Source organism: Neodiprion lecontei, chromosome 4 (genome assembly GCF_021901455.1).
Source record: "Neodiprion lecontei isolate iyNeoLeco1 chromosome 4, iyNeoLeco1.1, whole genome shotgun sequence".
Lineage (NCBI taxonomy): Eukaryota > Metazoa > Arthropoda > Insecta > Hymenoptera > Diprionidae > Neodiprion > Neodiprion lecontei.
Window position 1 is genome coordinate 13,816,035 of NC_060263.1, and position 23,099 is coordinate 13,839,133.

The 23,099-nt window shown below is 39.0% G+C and overlaps 1 protein-coding gene across 1 annotated transcript in view; it reads left to right on the forward strand.

Annotated features, from left to right (window-relative positions):
- LOC107226033 overlaps positions 1-23,099 on the forward strand; it is a 122,575-nt gene that overhangs the window by 69,959 nt on the left and 29,517 nt on the right. Inside the window, exons 6-7 of the mRNA XM_046737926.1 lie at positions 13,881-14,041; positions 14,137-14,531. Of these exons, the coding sequence (XP_046593882.1) occupies positions 13,881-14,041; positions 14,137-14,531 (556 nt within the window). The remainder of the gene's footprint in view (positions 1-13,880; positions 14,042-14,136; positions 14,532-23,099) is intronic.

The following is a 23,099-nucleotide window of genomic DNA, read 5'->3' on the forward strand; positions in this document are numbered from 1 at the left end:
CTAACGATGCACAGAATAGAAAATATTGTTCACTCCTGTAGGATAAACGTCGACGTTCTGCCGCCTTTCGCATAATAATTTATAACTTCTTGAATAATGCGAATTTCTGTATAAAATTTATACACAATATTCTTTGAACTACAAACTACAAGAAAATGAAAAAAAATAAAAAAATCCGGTCTTTGAAAAATTTACTCAGGTACCTCCCCTTTAGGGGTTACATATACCTGGGATAGCTAAAACTAGAGTTATGTTCAATTTTTTTGGTGTACGAAACTAAATTTTATTGACATATTTTTTGAAATACGACATTTTATCTATATTATGTGAAAATTAAGTTGAAAAATTTCAAGCGGTTAAAAAGTAACAGTCATTTTCCTGGGACGTATTTCTTGATAGCGTTTACGGTACCATGCGTGCCTCCGCCATTTGTGATCAAAAAACAAACAGCATTTCTTCTTAGAGTAGATAAATAAAACTAGTACTCATTAAGCTGGAATTAGAAAATTGAATTTTTTCGGATCGTGGCAGTTTTGGAAATAAGAAGGGCGATTGTTTACAAGAAAATTGTTCAGCAATTATAATGTAAAAAAAACTATTCCTGGTATAGAAAAAACGGCGTGATAAGTACTGGATTATCGTGTAAAACATAACTGTGCAAAACTAAATTCCGAGCGGTCCAGTAATCGCGGAGATATTTCTGGTACCGAATTTAATAACACTGTTTCGATGAAAAAGCGTATAAAGTTTTAAGTACAGCTTACACTGACAATAAAATAACTGTTTTATTTTAAACTTACATGAAAACGTCCGCTTACTTTTGCAGTATGCAGAAATTATTGTAAACAAGGTGTATTTTTGGAATAAGAATCAAATGGTAAGAATCATTTTTTCATTATGAATTAAATATTGTAGGTGGGTCATTTTTTCATACATTTACCATATATTGATATTATTTGATAGTACTTTTGTAATGATTAACGTGAAAAAATTGTCTTAATTTATTAGGCGGCGGTTTCAACGTACCTGAATTAAGAAGATTTAATTTCATAAGAATATCTTGCTTTGACTATGGTCAAGGTCTCAAATTCAAGCGTAGTTTTTGAACTTTTATTTTCTATTTTTCAATATTTCTAGCTTATCTAGTTACGGAGATATTAACATTTGAACTTCACGTGCGCGTACCGGATAGTTTCCGACTACTGTGTAGCGTTTGTCATAACTAACGAGAACCCGCCAACTGTAACCCACGGATTTGCGAGAGACTTCGCAGAATGACAGAGTAATAAACGTAAACGAACACAGATTTTGGCTTATCCGTGAACACTCGATCGCTTCCGAGAGCATAACGGTTAAAGTTTCGATACGGCTTCATCAATCCGCTCGTGCGCACTGTGTCCAAGTTGAGAGGTAGCGCAGTGACTAGCGTTACGGCGTCAAGTACTTGTGCCTCTTGTTCAGGTTGTTAGGTTTTTAAATAAGGTCACGCAATGTGGGTATTAGAATAATACAGATAAACTGTTATTTAACAAGAATCAGTTCACACGATACAGGTTAAAATGAAACGACGCCGCGACCCACGCGCTCACCGGATGAGCGCGTTTTAAACACAGACTGCGAATGTACAATAAGATGCCCATGTTCATAACGTACAGCCTACTTGTCCAGATTACTGGTTACACGGTACGCAGCGTCCCTGGCAGGCTTTCATATGCGGTGATATTTCTAACACCCCCACTATGATCACATACCATTGCACATTTACATGTCGTAAGTATATTCGTAAACTTACTTGCAATATAACACGTCTTATACCTATATAAGTGTTTTTTTTTTTTTTTACAACAAGATATGATCACTTATTAAATCCCAACATACTAACACAGTTCGAATATTTCTCATTCACTAGGGGCTTAGTTAGGATGTCTGCTAGATTTTGGTTCGACGCGATATGGTCCACTATGATTTCTTTCCTTTCCTGCGCCTCTCTGGAGAAATGGTACCTGATGTCTATGTGTTTGCTTCGTTTATGGAATTTGCTCTCTTGGCTCAGTGATAGTGCGCTTTGGTTATCACAATACACTTTGGTTGGTCCGTTTGCATATTTTCCAAAATTCATATGCACCAAAAGTCTTCTTGTGTATATGACTTCTTTAGCAACGTCTGACATGGCCATATACTCCGCTTCCATGGTCGAGAGTGCTACTGACATCTGTTTCGTAGATGCCCAACTTACCGGACTGCCCGCCAGCATTACCACATTTCCTGAGCACGATCTTCTAGTGTCTACGTCGCCTGCCTAGTCCGAATCCACATACGCGTGTAGTTGGTTCCCTGTCTTCTAGTATGAAATCAAGTGATTCGTTGTCTTCTTCAGGTATCGGAGAACGTGTTTTGCTGATTTCCAATGTTGTTCGCCCGGGTTATTGTTAAATCGGCACAGAACACTTGCAGCGTCGGCCAAATCTGGTCTTGTAGCATTCGCCAGATATATTAAACTCCCGATCAGCTCTTGATAGGGTATGTTCCTCATGTTCCCCATTTCTTCTGTTGTCGATGGCTCCAAATTCTTAGACACCTTCAGGCTCACGTCCATGGACGAGGATACTGGATTGCTTGATGACATCAGAAATTTTTCAATTATTTCCCTCGCGTATCTTTTTTGTGAAATTTTTATTGATCCTGTCGTACTTTTACGTTCGACGTTTACTCCGAGTATTTCACTAACAGGTCCCAATTCTTTCATTTTAAACACCCCACTCATTCCCTGCTTAGTTTTATTTAACGCGTCTAATGATTTCGATGCAATCAATAAATCATCCACGTACACCACAATTACCAAAGTAGTGTCCATGACTTCTCCCACAAACACACATGGCTCTACACCTGTCTGTACCAGTCCAACTCGTTTAATTCTTCGCGTCACTTACGATGCCACTCGCGCCTGTTTGAGTCGGTACAAAGGTCTGTATAATTTGCACACATTTCCACTTTCTTCTTCAATGACGAACATCTCCGGCTGTTCCATAAAAATCTCTATCGTTAATTCACCCTGCACGTACACCGTTACGACGTCCATTTGCTGTAGGTGAAGCTTTTCTTCTGCACAAGGAGAGAACAGAGTTCTGATGGTTTCCATCCTTGTGATTGGCGCATATACCTCTTCGTAATCGACACCGCGGCGTTGTTCGCAGACCCTTGCTACTAACCTTGCTTTATATTTGTCTGTTTCACCATTTTGACGCCGTTTTATGTGAAAAACCCATCTACGGGATATCACTCTATTTTTCACAGGTCTGTCAACTAGGTCCTAGGTCCCACACTCCATCAGTGATTTAGTCTTCTCTTCCATGGCTTGCAAACAGTGATTTTTATCCAGTCTAGACAAAGCTTCTTCCACCGTTGCTGGATCACCTTCAAGTGTGTTTTCAGCAATATTTGCTTCTAATTATTGCTTTTTCGGTCTTCCTGTTTTTCCTGTTCGTAGTGTCTTCGGTCTGCCTCTTCCTCTGCTGCTTACTTCGTTCACCGGAGGGCCCCGTTCTTCGCTCGTACTGAAATCGTCTTTTCCTTCTTCTGACTCCATGTTTGAACCTTCCACATTCTGATGATCTTTCGTGCCCTCGTCCTGCGTGAGTATCGGCAGCTCCACAAATTCCGAATTTACTTTGACTTCTGAATGCAGATTTTCAATGAATCTTGCATCACGGCTCCTGATTACTGTCTTCGTACCTTGTTTCCAAAATCTGTAAGCCTTTGCTTCAGTTGAGTATCCCACGAGTACTGCATCTTCACCTTTCGCATCGAATTTCGCCATACCAGGTCCTTTCTTCAACACTGTAGCGTGTGCATCAAACGTTCTTAGGAACTTCACGTTTGGCTTTTGACCTGTCCACAACTCTTCCGGGGTCGTGTTACCTGCAATCTTTGTCGGGCGTTTGTTTCTTAGGAAGGCAGCTGTGTTCATGCTTCACCCTATAGCGATCCTGGTAACTTCGCTTGTAAAAGCATACACCGAGCTATTTCAACTATTGCCCGGTTGGCGCGCTCCACCACAGCGTTTTGTTGTGGTGTATATTCGACAGAGAGTTGTCTGGAGATGCCTTCGTTTTCCAAAAACTTCGTGAACTCTTTGGAAACATACTCCTTGGCGTTGTCCGAGCGAATCTTTATTATCTTCTCGCCTGTTTCTCTTTCCACCCGGAGCATTGTACAACTTGAACGCGGAGAATATTTCGCTGCGCGACTTCAGTAGCGCGATATCTATGTACCTTGTTTTCTCATCGACACACGTCGCGAAGTACCTCGCATTACCCAACGATAGAATCTTCGTCGGACCCTTTAACTTTGCTGTAAGGTTTGCTTCGGTTATCAAAGCAGTCTGCACGTACTCACTTGTTACCGCGTAAACGCGCCCTCTTTTGCCTGCATCTAGGCCAGTTGACCCGTCTTTCCGGATTATTCCCGCACCATATTTCCAGAAATTCAACGTATAACCGTGCTGAGTTATCGCCGACAATGACAAGAGATTATTTCATAAGTCCAGAGCATACAGATTTCACTTGTAGGTCCGTTACTCAAGCTCTCGAACGCTTGTTTGTCTCTACACATGTGCGACGTCGCACCACTATCAAGGCACCACTCGTTCAGTTCTGTCGCACACGCTAGCACTGACTCCACGCGCATGACATCCTCTTCTTCGCAGTTCTCAGACTAGTCACCCTGTATGGGCTTTTCTTTTGTTTTTACCTTCAACCAGCAATCTCCGGCACGATGACCTTGCTGCGAGCACTTGCCGCACGTTCCGGAGAACTTTTTTTTTTTTGTCTGATTTTCCAGATATTTCTTGACAAACACGTTTTTCTCTGAGTTTCGCGTATACAATGCACTTGATCCATTTCCATCGTCGATTGCTTTGCTAGTCGCCTTCCGAGCCTCTTCTTCCATCAGTTTTCCTTTGATGACGTTGATCGGCGGAATTTCATCACGCGACTCAATAGCTACGCAGAATTTTTCATACTTCTCTGGTAGATTGCTAAGCAGCATTATCGATAGTAGCTCAGTCGATATCTGAATTCCTGCGTCTTCTAGAAGGTCCGCTTTCGCTTGGAATGCGTTCACGTACGCCGAAATTGTTTGTGTAGGATCTTTCCGCAACTGATACAGTTGCCTGTATAGCACGGCCTGCCTCACAGGCCCTCTTGACTGATAGACTTTTGTCAATTCATCCCACGCGGCTTTAGCCGTCGTTGATTTTCGTATGTGTCCGAGTTCCGTTTTAGACACACTGAGCACGATTAGAGCGAGTGCTTTTTCGTCCTTCATCGTCCATGTCACGGCTGCATCTTCTTCCGTTGGTTTCACAATAGTACCTGACATATATCCCCACAGTTCGTTATACGTTAAGACGCTTTTCATCTGCATCTTGCAAACTTCGTAATTGTCCTTCGTGAGTTTTTCGATATGCTGCGTACCGGCATCCTGCATGGCGCCTTCCTTCGTTTAACCCGCGCGCACAACAAAGAACTTCTTAATCATCCAAGTCAAGTCTGGGCCCATAACCTGTTAAGTTTTTAAATAAGGTCACGCAATGTGGGTATTGGTATAATACAGATAGACTGTTATTTAATAAGAATTAGTTCACACGATACAGGTTAAAATAAAACGACGCCGCGACCCACGCTTTCACCGGACGAGCACGTTTTAAACATAGACTGCGGATGTACAGTAAGATGCCCATGCTCATAACGTACAGCCTACTTGTCCAGCTCACTGGTTACCCGGTACGCAGCGCCCCTGGCGGGCTTTCATATGCGGTGATATTCTAACACAGGTCTCATCTAATTTTTTTTTTTTTTTGTCTCCATTCTTCGTCAAAGTATGCTTCACGAATGTTCCTTACTTTATTGACAAATATAAAGGCGCTATATTTATATCACAATTCATCATTGTAAAGCAATTGTCCGTTATTCCGAATTATGCTACAGGGTATTGAGTTTAAAAATAATTTGAAATAACAAATGTATAATAGCAGGTAGCTTATTTTTTTGTTTATTGTGACAATATTACTATTCAAGAGAAATGTGAATTCGGTAAAAGTACCTTCGTGCATTGCTCGTAGTGTACAGAATTTTTATGTGTCGAATGTTTTTATGAGAGGTATGACCCCGAGGAATGCACCGGATCCTCTCGAATTGTAATATTGTAACAGTGAACACAAAAATTAAGCTACTTGCTATTGCACATTTGTCATTTCTAATTATTTTGAAACCTAATACCATACAGCATTAGGGTACTTTTTTTTGGACTATTTTTTTTTTCGGTCCCATCGTGAAATTTTGTTGGAAATACAACAAAAAAAATTCCCTGAAAGATTGAGCCCTTAATATTAATATTAAGTGCTCGCCCAAGGCATGTAAAGATTTTCCGCTTAAAATACATGTAAACTTTAATTTTTTTCTTTAAAACATCTACAGTTCAGAGGCATTTTATGGTATAGTCTAGGACATCAGTAGGATTTCTTCGGAATGAAATGCTCTACAAAAGTGCTCATTGCGGTGAAGTCGTAACTCACACCGGCGAAGTCGTACGGGCCACCCAAACCAAATTTTTTCATGAAATTCTTGTTGTTTTGCCCGTATCTCGTAAATGACAAGAGCTACAAAAAAAAGAATATTCGACAATCAATAATTCGACAATTTAACTCAATAATTCATGAAAATTCCATACTTCCTCACCTTAAAAGCCCAATATCTCAATAAATATCGATGTTAGCAATTTGGTTTTCTGGAACTTTTTTGTAGGAAATTAAATTAACTACAAATTTGTTAAATATTTTTTTTTGTAGCTCTTGTTATTTACGAGATACGGGCAAAAAACAAGAATTTCATGAAGAAATTTGGTTTCGGTGGCCCGTACGACTTCGCCGGTGTGAGTTACGACTTCACTGCAATGAGCACTTTTGTAGAGCATTTCATTCTGAAGAAAACCTACCGACGTCCTAGACTACACCATGGAATGCCTCTGAACTGTAGATGTTTTAAAGAAAAAAATTAAAGTTTACGTGTATTTTAAGCGGGAAATCTTTACATGCCTTGGGCGAGCACTTAATATTAATATTAAGGGCTCAATCTTTCAGGAAATTTTTTTTGTTGTATTTCCAACAAAATTTCACGATGGGACCAAAAAAAAAAAAATAGTCCAAGAAAAAGCACCCTAAAGATACATATGTTATTATATGAATATAAATGTATATATTATTCAATTTTATAATTATTTTTTTGTTTTTCATATATTTACCTGCTTAAAACAGCTCTTTTATTTACTTGCTTTGCATGATAAACAGGAGGGAATAGAGTTGGCGCGTAGCTTGAACTCGCAGGATCATCTGATTCTTTCTTGCCAATGAAACGAGTATTACATATTACGTGATGAGTTTTTGGAGTCCACTTTGAACATCAGGACTGAAAAAAACAATAATACTTATGTATTTATATAGTGTTTCATGCAGATAGCATAACAGTTCACCTATTGATATAGTTGGCTTGGTTTTAAAAATATAGAAAACTAAGGCATCGAAAGTAAGGTTATGTTACTTACTTTTTTTTTCACGGCAGCAATCCATTTTTGCCTTTGACCTATTTTATGTGATGCAGTTGGAAACTTGTAAAATATACAGTCACTAATTTTACCGTTATTTTCGCACTTAACAACACAATAAGTGTAATTCCACATACTGTTTATTATTTCTCATACAAAATGCTACCACAATACACGCTGGCTCAACTCACTACTCGCCACCCTGCGCGCGATCGTTTCGCAGCTTCCCTCCAAGCGGCGGCTCACAGCGAATACGGCACGGACTGGCAGGTAACGGCAACAGAACGTACCGGCACGACAAAACTTAGTATCATGGGTTTCAATAATACTGTACACACTAACCAGCAAGGACCCACGCATTCCGTCAATGACACGGACCGGGTCCGATCGACATTGCTGCAAAAAATGTTTTAACGGTCTGCTACGGTACCTGTTGGTGCTTGCCAACCAGTTTAAGCATGAAAACGGTACAAGACGGACGAAACGGAGCTAAAATGGATCGAGAAAAATTTATTCGAAATGTAAAATCGTGCAAGGCATTGTACACTTGGGGACAATGAATCTGAGACGGCTAATTCTGTACACTAGACAGTTAAGTTGGTAACACAAAGAAACCTACAGCGCCACAGTCAGCCGAGCGCGAAACAAACTCAATCTCAATAAACGTAACATAACCCATGACCGTCGAATCTAGCCTTAGAATACGTGTCAATCCAACAAGTTATTATTCCCGCCGTATTCCAAGGTTAGAATCGATGGTCAAGTGTTATTTCATGTTCATTGCGATTGAATTTGTTTTGTGTTTGACCCACTCTGGCGCTGTAGATTTCACTGTGTTACGAACATAATTGTCTAGTGTAAGAAATTAGCCGTCTCAGACTCATTGTCCCCAAGTGTACGTAATGAACCACCTGAGGTAAAGCGATACTACATTGAAGGAAAATGATGTCACCTGAACCAGTCAGGCAACATGAATTATTTATTGTTTTTAACAAAAATTGTAAAAGAATGTTGTTTTGAGATTCAATACAATCTGTTGACTTCTTGGTTTGGTCTTCGTCTAGAATTAAGGCTATGAGAGCTAGTTCATAGGTACTCCATGATTAGTTCATTACGACTGCAAAATCTTAACTGACCGATAATTGCAGCTGCAATTTCAACATACGCATAAAACTATCGTACCGACACCGGGACGTTCCGTTGCCTTCACGTGACGGTCCGTGCGGTACAGTGTACAGTGTGAATATACGCGTAAAACTGTCGTGCCGGTGCCAATACGTTCCGTTGTCGTTACATGACGGTCTGCGCCTATAGTGAGAATCAACCTTAAGCCGAAATATATGCTCGTTTATGAAAGTGATAACTTCTTTAGCGCCGTTGGTGAAAACTTCTTTAGCATGGGCGTGATTTGAAACTCGATGAAACGAAATGAAACGTTTATCGATGTAACGAAATAAAACGACTATCGATGGAACGAATAATTATTCCACTCTTGATACTGCATTCTCCTCATTCTCTCGCAGTTTAATTTCTGAAGATTTCACTTATACCACATGTGAACTGCACACATGTTTTTTTTTCATTATTTTTTTATGGTGCAAATCCGTGGGTTACAGTTGATAGGTTCTCCTCGTAAGGAAATAAAGGTAGCTTGCACAGTCAGAAATTGAATTTTGACAGATGTGCTTTAAGATTACGTAATTTTGAGAAAGAGCTCAAAACTATCATAGCAATGCATCATCAAATCAAATGATTTGAAGATAATTATTTCACAGTTGGATCGCAAACGGCTTTATTAAAGTGGTTAAAGAGTTTAAGAATACGATTCTTTGTGGATTTTGCATTATTTTTGCAGCAAACGGCGTCACGATCTTAGGTCAAAAACTGTTTCAAAAGAATCTCTGTTGAAAATTTTGAAGTGATATAGTTAAAATTTATCTGGCCTTCTTGTAATTGTTGAAGGCTTCATTTTTGACCAAGTACTTGTGAGTTCATTACAAATATGATATTCGAAGGGGAGGTTGACATGCCTTAATTGATTCAATAGATTCGATTATGAGCAGACAAAGGAGATGGTAGTTTTTTAAGTTGGCTGATCTGAATCGACCCACGCTCTGGCGGATAACAGTACAGTACGCGCGCGTCATAACACATAACTCGAGGGTGTAGGGGCATTGATTGTAATGAACGGCGGTCCTCCGCACTCCGTGGCAGGCAGTTACTGAAGCCCTGTGTATCTATTTTGGTAGTGGGGACAGAAAAAGGCATAGCGCACGCTGAAAAGAGAAAAAAAATATCAGTTGGTAGGTGATAGTCGCGTGAGCACTAGCGAGAGGAGAATGATAGAGTGTAATATACCGTGCGCGTACTGATCACAATCAAATTTATGGAATTAAATGATACGGTTAACCTACCTTGACCTTCACCTGGCACGTTCATCTGGTGTAACATTGCTGGCACTTTAGAGTCGTTGACCGTTATCTCTGCGTCACCTCTTCAGTGACGTCACGTGTTACAAGAATTCGCAACAATCGATTTGAAAATCAATTTTGCCTATTGTGCAATTTGATACGCACCTGAGAGAACATTTTGATGCAGAGCTTATCGATATATCGAAAATGCCTCGTTAGCGCAAGTTCTCCGCGATCCTGCTTTTAGGGGGCTAAGGTGCTCTCCTGGCGCTAGTTGAACCGCCAAATTTCGCAATGAGCAGTGTAAGAGAAAAAAGGCGGGAAGAGGCCTGAGGCTCAGCGGTCACCAGCTGGATTCTCTTCCGCTTTGGACTCCCTCGCTGCTGGGATCTATGTTGTGTCCAGAACCTTATCGACCTGCCTTAGAATTTAGCACCATTGTGCTAATAGTTAATTCCTTTGAAACCGTCGACGAATTCTGCTTGGCACCTTCAAACCTCAAAAAACAAAAAGACACATGAAGCTTATGATAAACCTTATTCGAAATCACGTAATTTGTCCCTTACGGAATTTCGAATGCGTGATTCTCGTTGTGGGGCTCTTTTTGTAATCTAACGTAATTGCTTTTGCAAAAATGCTAATTTTCTGTTCCGACTAAGGTTCAGGGAGCTGCTGGTAACGTGCATTCGGAATGCCACGTTACAACTACCCTCCTCCGCCTAGACGGAATGGTGCTATAGCGCCAGCGTTGTATTCCGCGAGCTGAACCCCGTGAAGTGACCGATAGCTCAAAGTATTTTAAACGCAATTGCGCTTTGCTGAAACAAGAAAAATCGAAATTGATGGAGAATTCCTCATCCCCAATCTAGATAGCAATTCTCCCGTGTAAGAGTCCAGATTCGCTGACGAACCTAAAATAATTTAATCGCTATACAATATCTCTTTTCCCGGGACCATTAAGAAAGCAAAGAAGAACATGCCACATTCAATGAGATTTTACTTAGTCTTCAATCTCCGTTTGGTTATTTTTGTACACTCTGTTTATATTAGGAGGCGGCACCCTCGGTATATGTCGCATATAGAAGCTTGCCAGTATATGAAGCTCCTTAACGCTCGTACTTGTAGCTCAATTTACTCCCGCAGGGTTCCCTTTTCTGCTTCCACTACCTCCACTATTGCGGTTGGAGCAGCTTGTGGGACTGGGGCTTCTACTGGCGTCAGATCTCCTTCTAAAGGTGCTTGCTAGGCTTAGGTTGCCGTAGGTGGTCTGGGCGGGAGCTTCTCAGTTTGTCTCTGCATACTCTCCCGGTAGGCGGTACAGGAATGGCCCCTCTCCCAACAGTCCCAGCATTCGATTGTTGGTAGGTACTCCCTCCAGTTCTCTGGTGCTAGCTGCGAATTATTCTAAGTGAACCCGCATGGTATTCTGAGGATCTAATCTAGGGTCACCGTAGCCCGGATGGCTCTCGGCAGATCTTCGTACTCAGACCCTCGCAATCTACTGGAAATCAAAAGTCCGTAGCTATCACTGACTGTACTCTCTGCCATTCGTCTCCCTTTTGTGGAATCACCTTTTTTGTTTCTGCCACTAATTTCGATATCTTCAAATTGCGCTACTACTGTACTCTATTCCTTTCCCAATTAGTCGTTACATTGACGGGAAGATGTTTCTACTACTGCAGGAGACAGCCACCGTTTGTCCGCTACTCGGTTATAGACGGCCTTTTGCACAGTCCTTGTTTCCTCATCGTCCGCTCTATCCCATGTCGGCCATTACCAAACGTTGGTGGTAGTTTGCCCGCTCTTGGTTGGAGTGCTTCAAACCCGTAGTCGAAAAAACCCACCAAAGTCAAACGAGAAAGAGTGTTACGTATAAACGATAGTCGGAGCAAAAGCAAAAGAACAAGATGGTATGAAAAATTCAAGGCATAAATAGTGCATCTCCGTTCGAAAGAACCATGTGCATAAATTATGGTAAAGTGAGACAAAAATTCACAAAAATTCGAAAACAAAGATTGAAAATAAAGGTCTCGGGCTGAAAAAACATAATTGTTGCACCTGCAACAATAAAAAAAAGTCAGCTACCAATCTGCGAACAAGGTCATTATACAAAATCATAGCAAGGAATCAATTGAAACACAAATTCTAGAATCAAATTTCAAAAAGCAGCGAAGTTAAATTAGCGAAATCGTAGATATAGTACGCAAATATAATCGGTGTATTCATTTGACACCCGGTTTATTGGTTGCTCCGTAGCGTAAGTCGTGATTTTCATTCAATATTAATCGCCACCCTTTGTATTTATTTTCTATACACGAGGTAAGCGAGATACCTCAGTGTCGCTTATTCGTAAAAGCTGTACACAACGCTGGACTCAGGCGTGTCTCTTCACTCTCTCCTCTTCTCCAGCCGCTGTAGACGATAATCTGCGACTGTTCGCTGTTATCAATATTGAACTAAAATATCCCGGCGGATATTTCCGCGAGGCCGCAATTCGTCATCTTAAATTTTCAGCGGATTTTTTCTCAAGACCCCACAATGGGTGCCATCTTGTGACGTTCATTTCCGGTGGGTCCAGAAAAAATGTTTCACGGCTTGGACTGGACTGGGATTTGTGGCCCGAAGCCATTTGCTTTCCGGGCGATTGTTCCGACCACTGAGCTACTCAGGCCTCTGCCGAAACACCTTCTCGGACTGCTACTCGACTAGGTCGAGAAATGTCACGTTACAATAGACATATTTGAGTAAGATTGGGTGATATCGATTGAATATCGGTAAATCCAGAATTATATAGGTATTTTCTAGTATATCCAGGTATATCTCGGTATGTACGAGTGATTCAATTATATAGTGGTTTATCTGGATTGTATGGGTGATTTCAAATTAGTATCGGTACATATGAGTGTGTACGAGGTATTCAGATTACATACGGTGTGAGTTTTATCTAATATCGCATGACGGAGGGGCCTACTCTGTCAAAGTATGTATGTATTAATAAGCGTAGGTAAGTTTTCATCAAGTTAATTTATAGGTTCGGTATCACATGAACAGTAGAGTATGAACTAATTCACACATGCTCTGCCATATTAAGCATCATAACACTTATACATAATGGGATATACCCAGATATGTTCGAGATTACTCTTTTATTAAAATTTGGATATACAAGACATCAAGGTCATCATGATTTTCTAAATCCTTTTAATCAGCTCGAAAAATGATTCTAATTATCTTTCCGAAATGCATTTATCGCGAAAAATGTTTTCAATTACATTTCAACAATGTAATTAGCTCGGAAAATATTTTTACTTGCATTTCCGAAATGTACTTGGCTGGAAAAATGTTATCAATCATATTTGTTATTTGTAATCAGAAAATCTGACGTCCTAATTACAATTGTAATTAGAAAAATTTTCGACAATTATGACACTTATAATTTGTAATTGGAAAAATTTATGATACCAATTATATTTCTGTATTGTTATAAGAAAATTTTCCGATACCAATTACATTCGTATTTTGTAATTAGAAAAATTTTCCGTACTAATTACAATTGTAAGTTGAAAACAAAAAAGTTATAATCACTAATTACATTCGTAATTTGTAATCAATAAAATTTCCATTACCGATTGAATTTACAATTTGTAATTATAAAAAGTTCAAGCACTAATTAGAATTGTAATTTGTAATTTGAATTTAATTAATTACTGAAAGTGATCAATTATGTCCAACACTAATACCCGGTGTGGTGCTTCTTCGTAAATGAGTTTTATTTGAGTTTCAGAGCAACGTTAAAATATTCTTTAGTATTATTATCCCTCTGGGATTCATGCACTCACTTGCACTTATATTGTTATTTTGACTACGCAGGTGCTGGCAATCGTTCGAGAGTTGGAAGGGTATGAAAGCTATGCCATATTAGCTAATTTTGGAGTCCATTTTGCCAATGTAAATCTAACTGCATTGACAAATTTCCCGACTGAAAATGTTACTATATGCCTTGCGAGTGCAAACTCTTTGGTGGAAACAGGGTAAAGTCATCAACCAACATCTAAAATTCTATAAATTTACTGCTATTGTTAAGCATAGTGGTATTTTCTAATCTATAAATACTTTTCGGATCTAGAACGACAATCAATGTTAACTCGGTCGTATTGACGGCAAGCGCTGCGGTTGTTCTGTGTAATAAAGTAGCCGATGTAACAGAACCTGAAACAACAACGCCAATTACGGATACTGAAGCAGTAATTCTTGATGATTGGTTCACAACCGCATCCATCTATCAAATCTATCCTAAATCATTCCAAGACAGTAATGATGATGGCGTGGGTGATCTGCAAGGTATTATTTCTCGGCTCGATCACTTGCAAGAAACAGGAATTACAGCGATCTGGCTAAACTCGATAGCTACGTCACCGCAGATCGACGGAGGTTACGACATTACGAATTTCACAGACATCGATCCGATTTTTGGAAACCTCGAAGATTTTGCAGAACTCGTACGGCAAGCGCATGCAAGAGGTAAAATAGATGGACATAAAAAAAAAATCTTAATTTGGAACAAATCGTCTAGAAAACTTTTACTTTTGGAAATACCAGAACTTCTTGCTTTTTAGTTGTTAGGAAAAATAAAATATTCGGAAACAGATTTTAAGATTTTTCCAAATCTTGACATGGCTCATCTGAATTTATTCGAAATCTAATCACTCCTAAGTTTGAATGAGATGAACCAACAGATGAATTATCATTAGAAATGTCCATACGCTTTTAAGCTTGTCGTTTGAAAAAATGTGTGTTCGTGCAAATCATCTAAGAAAAGCGCGGCCAATTTTGCTTCTAGTCTAATCGGATTTGAGCTCGGAAGAGCCACGTAATTGCTACCGAAATAATTAAAATCTGTTCATTGGTTCTTGAGATGTTTTTGGACGGAAAATTGATTACAAACACACCAGCTTTTCAAGAACTTCCCCCTCTTATGCGTTCCCAGCTCATGAAACATAACATCATCAAATAAAATCTTTATATATTTTGTTATACAGGTCATACGACAATTACTCAACCTATAAAAAATGCAAAACTTAAACAGCTATTAGTTACGAGGAGTCGCGTTGGTTGAAATCATTTTTCTTGAAACTTCGGCTATGGTTCGGATGATAAATTCCGTTTCACTTTGTTTCATCCGAAATACTGTAAGGGTTTTGCGTTTTATTCTGATCAGTATGCTATCTCTAATCGTGATCTGGAACCTACCTGAGAGTCATTCTTTCTGGTCCTCCGCAGGATTATATTTTGTCATACATGTGCATTTTACAGCAACGTTCAGTGATTTTATTGGAAAATAATGCCATATTTTCAGTGAGCCTACCTTTCTAACAATCTTGTATAGGGTCGGTTGGAAAAATTTCGGATCAAAATATGGTTGTCTGCTGTAAAATTTTTGACAGGCTTGAGTGGACTGTATTAAAATTTTCATCTGTCCTCTAGCTTCAACTTAGACAAAAAGGGAGAAGTTTCCTATTAACCAGATATTCGTAGGTTTATTCTCTGAGAAAACCAGATCTCATTCAAATTATGATACAATACGTAAAGATGATGTATGGCACTCGAATTAATATCCATCAGAGAATTGAGAAAGCTTTCTATAGCATACATACAAAAGCCAGCAGGTAACAGTAAAACAAGGGAAGTGGAAATCTTTTAAGCTAGTAAAAACAGTGACAGAAGTGAAAAAATAGCAATTCAAAAATACGGTTCATGGAAGCAGCATAGTGAGAAAAGACAGTGGAAACCGACCAGGTGAAAATAAAAGATTTAAAATGGACCCCAGCGAGAAAACCGAATTTCGAATTCACAAAGACAATTGGGATAATTTATACATTGAAAAATTAGAACTTCATTTCGCAGCAAACAATGTGCTGTCTGCAAAACACATTGCCATGTTACTAACAAAAGTATGTGCGTAGTTCTGTGTTCAGTTGATAGCGAATTATAACCGCGCCAAAATATAAAATATTCAATGAAAGCAAATTCCGAATTCACAATGACGATTAGAATATATACGTTGCAAGACTTGGAATCTATTTTACAGCAAACGATGTGCCATCTGCAAAACAGGCTGCCATGCTACTACGAAACGCAAATGTGGAAGCCTACAAGTTAGTACGCAAATTACAACCAACTGAAAAATAAAATCAAGGAAATCGTAAAATTATTGGAGGAATACTCGAATCTTAAACGCAATGAGGCAATTGAGCGATGCAGGTTTCAACAAACTGAACAAGTCCCAATAGAAACCGTTACGTTTTCCGGGAGTTTCTTACAGTTGCGTGCCCTTGTGATGGGCCGTTCTAAAACGCCACGTCACACAAGATAGAAACTAAAATAAAATCTGGAGTTCAGGATCTCGCCGTATTGCGGTGTTATCTATCAGCAAAAAAAAAAAGAACCTGGAATCGTTTCAGTAAGGAAAGATTTCGCTCCTCGATAATACTCGGTGCTAGGTACACGGTCACGTTGAGATCTTGCGATTAGAACACTGCGTGGGGATTTGCTTAGCTATGGGCTACTTTGTTAATCAAGAGCTCCACAGAATCATCAATTAGACATCTATCTACATTTGTACTGAAACACGAGAAAAAAGTATCTCCAACCAGTAGTCCCGTCAATAGGAGTATTTGCCCCCAAAAGGTGGGGTAGTAGTGATTTTGATACATGTTATTTCCGGGTATCGATGAAAAATAAATGCAAGTTTCCGACCTGAATGGCGAAGAGGGGGGGGGGTACGTGCCCAATCTACCATCTTGGATTAAAGTTACAAAAAATCTGTTTTTTCGAAATGATTCCTCAACAGTTAACCTTACGATAATGGAAGTTTTTGACACAAATTTGAAGAAAGCTGAGTTCTCTAAATTTTTTGCACCAAAATTTTTTTGTAAGTCTGATGTGTGAATAGTTCCAGTAGCAGTAGAGTGAACATTCTTCCAAAATATTGTCCAACATCTATTCACGGTAAATTTCGGAAAAATAATGTATGGCGGGCTGAAAGTACATGTTTAAAAAAATCGTTCCAGAAAAATTGTGCCAATTTGAAGTTTACGATTTGCAGTTGTTTGATTTTTCAATTTTTCCGGTAACTCTAATTTTCTGCGTTCTATGTTCAAATATCGGAAAAATAATGATAGGATTGTGTTCCGCGGAAAATGGGCGATCGGATTTTTTTTTTCAGCTCATAGTATGCGAAATACAGTTAAAACATGATTTTTTAAATTTAAAAACCCGATACTAACTTAGACAAAAACTATCTACTCCAGTCAATACGGGTTGTTGTCCTACAAAAATCGGGGGAGAAATGATTTTGAAATATGTTACCTAGTTGTGGGCGCCGATGAAAAATCGATGATTTTGACTTTAGGGAAGCGTGTCGGCGCGGTCTGCCATGTTGGATAAAAGGTACGAAAAATTGTTTTCTTCTAATTAGCTCGTTACACATCACATTTACGAAAAAAGTGTTTATACAAAAGTTGTACGGAATTTAGTCTTATCCAAATATCTATTGCACATTTTTACCGTAGAATGAAAAATTCAGGAATAATTTTCAAAAAAGAATTTTTTGAGACTTTAATCCAAAATGGCGTACGCCACCAAACCAAGTCAAAATCTTGGATTTTTCATCAGCACCCGGCACTAAATAACATATATCTAAATCCATCCTACCCCATCTTTTGTAGGGCAAGTCTTCTTTACTCCCTAACATCTGGACTACATGGGCTTCTCCTCGAACGCTTCGCGCATCAACTTGACCTCTCGATCGCCTTCCTCACACCGCACAATTCAAAGTGAGTTGGCTAAATGTAAAGTACAGATCGTGCGTATTATTTCCACGTATGAGCGGGTGCACCTCACTTGGCTAGAAAATAAAAAAAAAACTGTCAAGTCACGGATCTTTGTGCTAATCAAAATATCCGTAGTACTATGTAAAAAAAAAACACCATTTCAAGGATTTTGAAATTTTTTCAAAAATGGCGGAGTTACAGCTATGTGAATATTTGTAAACCACTGTTGCACCGCTATGTTTGAAAATTCATATCTCCGAAACTGTTCATCGGAGCAGACTTATCTTGCAATCATTCTGTTGGTATAAGAATACGCTTCCATACAAAAAATTTCATTTAAAAAAAAATATTTCTTTCAATTTTTTTACGTTTTTTTTTATTTTTATTTTTTTTGATTTCGCTGCCATTTCCGCGAGACTAACAACAATTCATGGATATAATTTTTTTCAGATACCTGTATCATTTCCCTTCAACCTTAAAAAAAAAAATTTATGGAGAATATTGGCGAACGCAGTTAAAATTCATAGCTCGCGCCGCGTGGGATTCACGGTATAACGAGCGTAACGTGCTTCCCTCTCGCGTGCTTCTTCGATTATATACATATCGTTTTTCACTGCTCGTGTCCGGCGTCCAGTTCTCACCGCTGCTTTGTACGACGCACATCGTTCTATCAAACATTTTCTTTTATGATGTCAATAAATAATACGATTGTACAATAGTGACCTACGTGGCTATCTAATTATTTGCATCCCCCACTGTGGCACCTGTTTAATAGAGAAAAACCTGGGCCGGAGGAAAAAAAAGAAATGTTTCGTTGTGTGTCACCGCGCGAGCTGATGCACGTCGGCGCTACTCTCGCGAGCTCGCTGTGTTGCGTATAGTGGAAATAAGTTTCATTTGATGCTCTTCTACTTACCCAGGCTATCCATTCTACGAAAATAGTTATTCAACCACCTTAGCCCTTCTGTATCCGTCTACTGGTCATCCTTTCTCGGAGTTATAAATACTGTTCTGAGAATTCGGAGCCACCAAGTGCAGAAAATCTAATCCTTTTACTTGTATCGGGATTTAATCCCTCAATCTACGAGGTTGTCTTGAAAAGGGAATTTATCAAACCATCAACATTTATGACAGGAAGGACTATAAGTTTCAAAGAATTTATTCTTTCGTACGACCCAAGTGGACCGGAACAGTCGATCGAGGTCAATTTGGTCCTTTGTCCGTGACACAATATGCCCTTGAGCAGGCGTAGGCAACTTGGTGCAATTGTTGCACTGCGTGTGTGCAGCACAAAAAAGAACCTAATTTTCACACGTGGGTCACGCACAAAGGACTGTTCCGGTCCGCTTGGGCCGTACGAAACAACAAATTCTTCGAAACCTATAATCCTTCCTGTCATAAACAATTATCTAGGTGGTCTAGTGGAGGCTAAGGCTCCGGTCAAGCATCTCTAGACGCCAGGTTCGATTCCTGGCTCCGTTGTTAATTTTTCGAAATCACCAATTTTTGAATTTACATTCTTTCATAAACAATTATCGTTTGATAATTTCCCTTTCCAAAACAACCTCGTAGATTGAGGGATTAAATCCCAATACAGGTAAAAGGATTAGATTTCGTGCATTTGGTGGCTCCGAATTCTCAGAACAGGTATTTATAACTCCGAGAAAAGATGACCAGTAGACGGATACGGAAGGGCTAAGGTGGTTGAACAACTACTTTCGTAGAATGGATAGCTTGGGTGAGTAGAAAAGCATCAAATGAAATTTAACTCCACTATACGCAATTCAGCGAGCTCGCGGAAGTAACGCCGACGTGGATCAGCGCGCGCAGTGACTCGCGACGAAACGTTTCTTTTTTTTTCTTCGGCCCAGGTATTTTCTTCATAGATTTTTATTTGGTTTGAAGTGAAAGGATACAGGTATTTGAAAAAAATTATCTCCATGAATTGTTGTTAGTCCCGCGGAAACGGCAGGGAAATAAAGAAAACGGTAAAAAAAATTGAAAGAAATTTTTTGTTACGAAATAAAATTTTTTGTATCGAAACGTATTCTTTTACCAACAGAATGATTGCAGTATCAGTCCGTTCCAATGACTAGTTTCGGAGATATGAATTCTCAAACATAGCCGTGCAACAGTGGTTTACAAATATTCAGATAGCTCTAACTCCGCCATTTTTGAAAATTTCAAAACCCTTGAAATGGTATTTTTTTCACATAGTACTACGGATATTTTGAATGGTGCAAAGATCCGTGACTTGACGGTTTTTTTTCTTTTTTTTGAAGTGAAGTGACGTGGACCCGCTCATTTACCCCCACCACGGCAGCTCTAGCGAGAGCACGCAGGTAGGTGTAGTGCGGTCAAGCCGGCGCTCGAGTTGGGTATACGTCTCGGGTCTATTCGTGTACCTTGGAGTTTCAATAGTTATATTAACTAATCAGTTTACTAATTACGTCTGAATATAGATCTGTATACAACCAATTACCCCAACCCACGCGCATAGTATGTGTTTATGGTAGTTGCGAGTTTGAAAATGTACATTCCCCGATGTGTACTATCCCCTATTCAAGACCCTTTGCGTGTACTAAGCAAGTTGAAGAGATGGTCTGCTAAGCAGGTTGAACGTATGGTCACAAACGATACCGGTGGGCTTGAATCGATCAGAATCCACCTTTGAAACTGTACAATGCGTCTTCAGAATGTATGTATTTATAGCATTACTATTACTCTTTTATCCAAACGAACGGATATTGACGAGCATGCATTTTACATGACTTACATAGCCTCTGTTTGTCTTATAGACATCAGGAACACGTTTGTGAAAATTTTACGCAAAACGGTTCGCTACTTACAAAATAGATTATAGCAATAAGTATCTATCTATCAAATCGATAAAGTCGTCCTATAAAACCAACACAAAATAAATCAAAGACAAATATGAAGAAAACCGATTTTTTTTGGTGACTCTTTAACCTGTGGTTTAACTCCTTCTTAGGACATAATTTATTATATCATCTACACTAACCAGATAAATTTACAAACATACTCATGTGGGTCAGATAGTAACCATAAAAGAACGTTACTGACCTTGCACAAATTTTAACATCGCCTCGTGAAGATTCAATTTTTTTGCATGACATTATGGTAACTTATAACTATATAAATTCAACATTGAATTATACACGAAGGACCATGGACACGTCTCACATTTGAAACATTAACTAGAAAAAAAGAATAAACATAAGAAAATTATGCATCTACAAACTGTACAGTATCAATAAAGTAGCCATCTGAGAATATGCCCCACCCGCATTTACAAAAAGTCAAAGCTTAGAAATAACACGGAGTTTTATTGAACTGGTCAAAACCATTTTCGAGGTAATTTTGCTACTCCCATCCTTCTTCCCTGCCAGCTCTCTATCAAGTTGGGAAATGTTTATTTCGAGATTCAATCCACAGAATTAAAATATGCGTTCACTACGATGTTCCGGGCGGAAGAAAACGATGGATAGGAAGACACAGGAGGAAAAAGAATACAGAGACGAAACTAGCACAACAAGTAACTTATTCATACAATCGGTAACTTATCCTAGAGATTCGCATCAATAATTGGATCAATATAGGTGTTATTTATTTCTTTTATTTCCTGTCTCAGATTGAACGAGTCCGTGTGACTAACAATATTGCATATTTCTAGGATTGAGCGGTTACAATACCGTAGCTCTTCATGCAAATTTTTCACACTGTCATAGTCAATGCTATGTTGAAATTGAACAGGATGTTTTGATAAAGCCGTATATGGTTATCAGGCTCTCTGATGTTGTTTTTATGTTCGTTTATCCTTATAGCCAGAAGACGACTTTTCCAGAATTAAAAAGTAGTCGCAAGTAGGTCAAATTTTTGATTAGACATTGTACATCGTACTTCTGAAAATTCCGATTTGGTGACTCAAACAATACAGAAACATATAGTATTGAGATAAAACTTAGCAAATTATTGTTGCAGGCAGAATACAAAGAATTGTTGTTGTCAAAATATAATCTTTTCGCACATCTAGATGTAATGGTCTTATGTAATAGATTAGCTGCATAACTATTCTTCAACAACACGTTTCGTATAATCTTCAAATCCTTATCATGATAACAATCATTTGTCAACTTTATTCCTCTGTGGACCAAATTCATTATAGTTCAGATTTTGTAAGGTCAAAGATGGTGCAAATTGGAATTAAGGTACTTTTGTGATGAAGTGGGTTTTCGGAACCAATCAGTTTCGATAGTCGATGAATTGTTAATAACACATCTTCAGATCTAGAACAGGGATTTTCGCTGCCAAGCATTGCCAGTGTTACTATCTGACCCACACGAGTACGCTCATAAATTCATGTGTTTTGTGTAGATGATACAATAAACAATGTCCTGAGGAGGGCCCAAGCTACAGGTTGAAAAATTGACAGCAATAATTGGTTTTGTTCATCAAGACTTACATGTCCAAGATCATTTGTACACATCTCGTAGTTTTTCTCGTATACCAATTTCTCCGATTGCAACATCTAGCAAACCGAACTAAGCTATTGCAATAAAGACTGTGAACATGAAGGGTAACCTATTAGCGAGCTTACAAGGGGATTAGGTACCTCCGTGACGCGGATTGGGTTCTCGCTTCCCGTGGTGAAAATTTAAAGCCTCTAAATTAACGTCGTTTTTTATTTTTGATCGAATTGGCCTTGGTTGCTGAGATACCGCGATTTGAAAATTTCAGAGTTTTTAGCAGAGTGGGGGCCGTTTCGGCTCGCACGTGAGCGTTAAGCGTGGACGTGTAAACCAAGAGCTTGCGCAGCTGACACGGTAAGACGATGGACTAGAACGCTGAAGGTTCACGGCTTGCGTCGACGTACGTTTTTTTCTCAATTTTTTTTTTTTTTCCAATTCATTTTTCATATATTTTTTCAATCTCTTATAAGACTTTGCATGCGCAAGTCAGTGTTTATAGGTACTTTTCGTTATTTCATAGAAAAATCAGAGTACATACTCCAGGTATTTATGTGTTATAGAAAATCCTGCAGGTGGACCAGCGTATGCAATATTCCAGGTATTTGTGTCTTTACAAGGTTTGACCGGAGGGATATTTTTCATTGTTCCGTCACAGGTAAAGACCAGTTTTCGGTCAGGTAATCCATATAGTGCTATATAGAACCTGTATCTGTGTTCTACACCATCAGTTTCGCTACAATTCTCGACGAAGCGACTTATTCACTGTG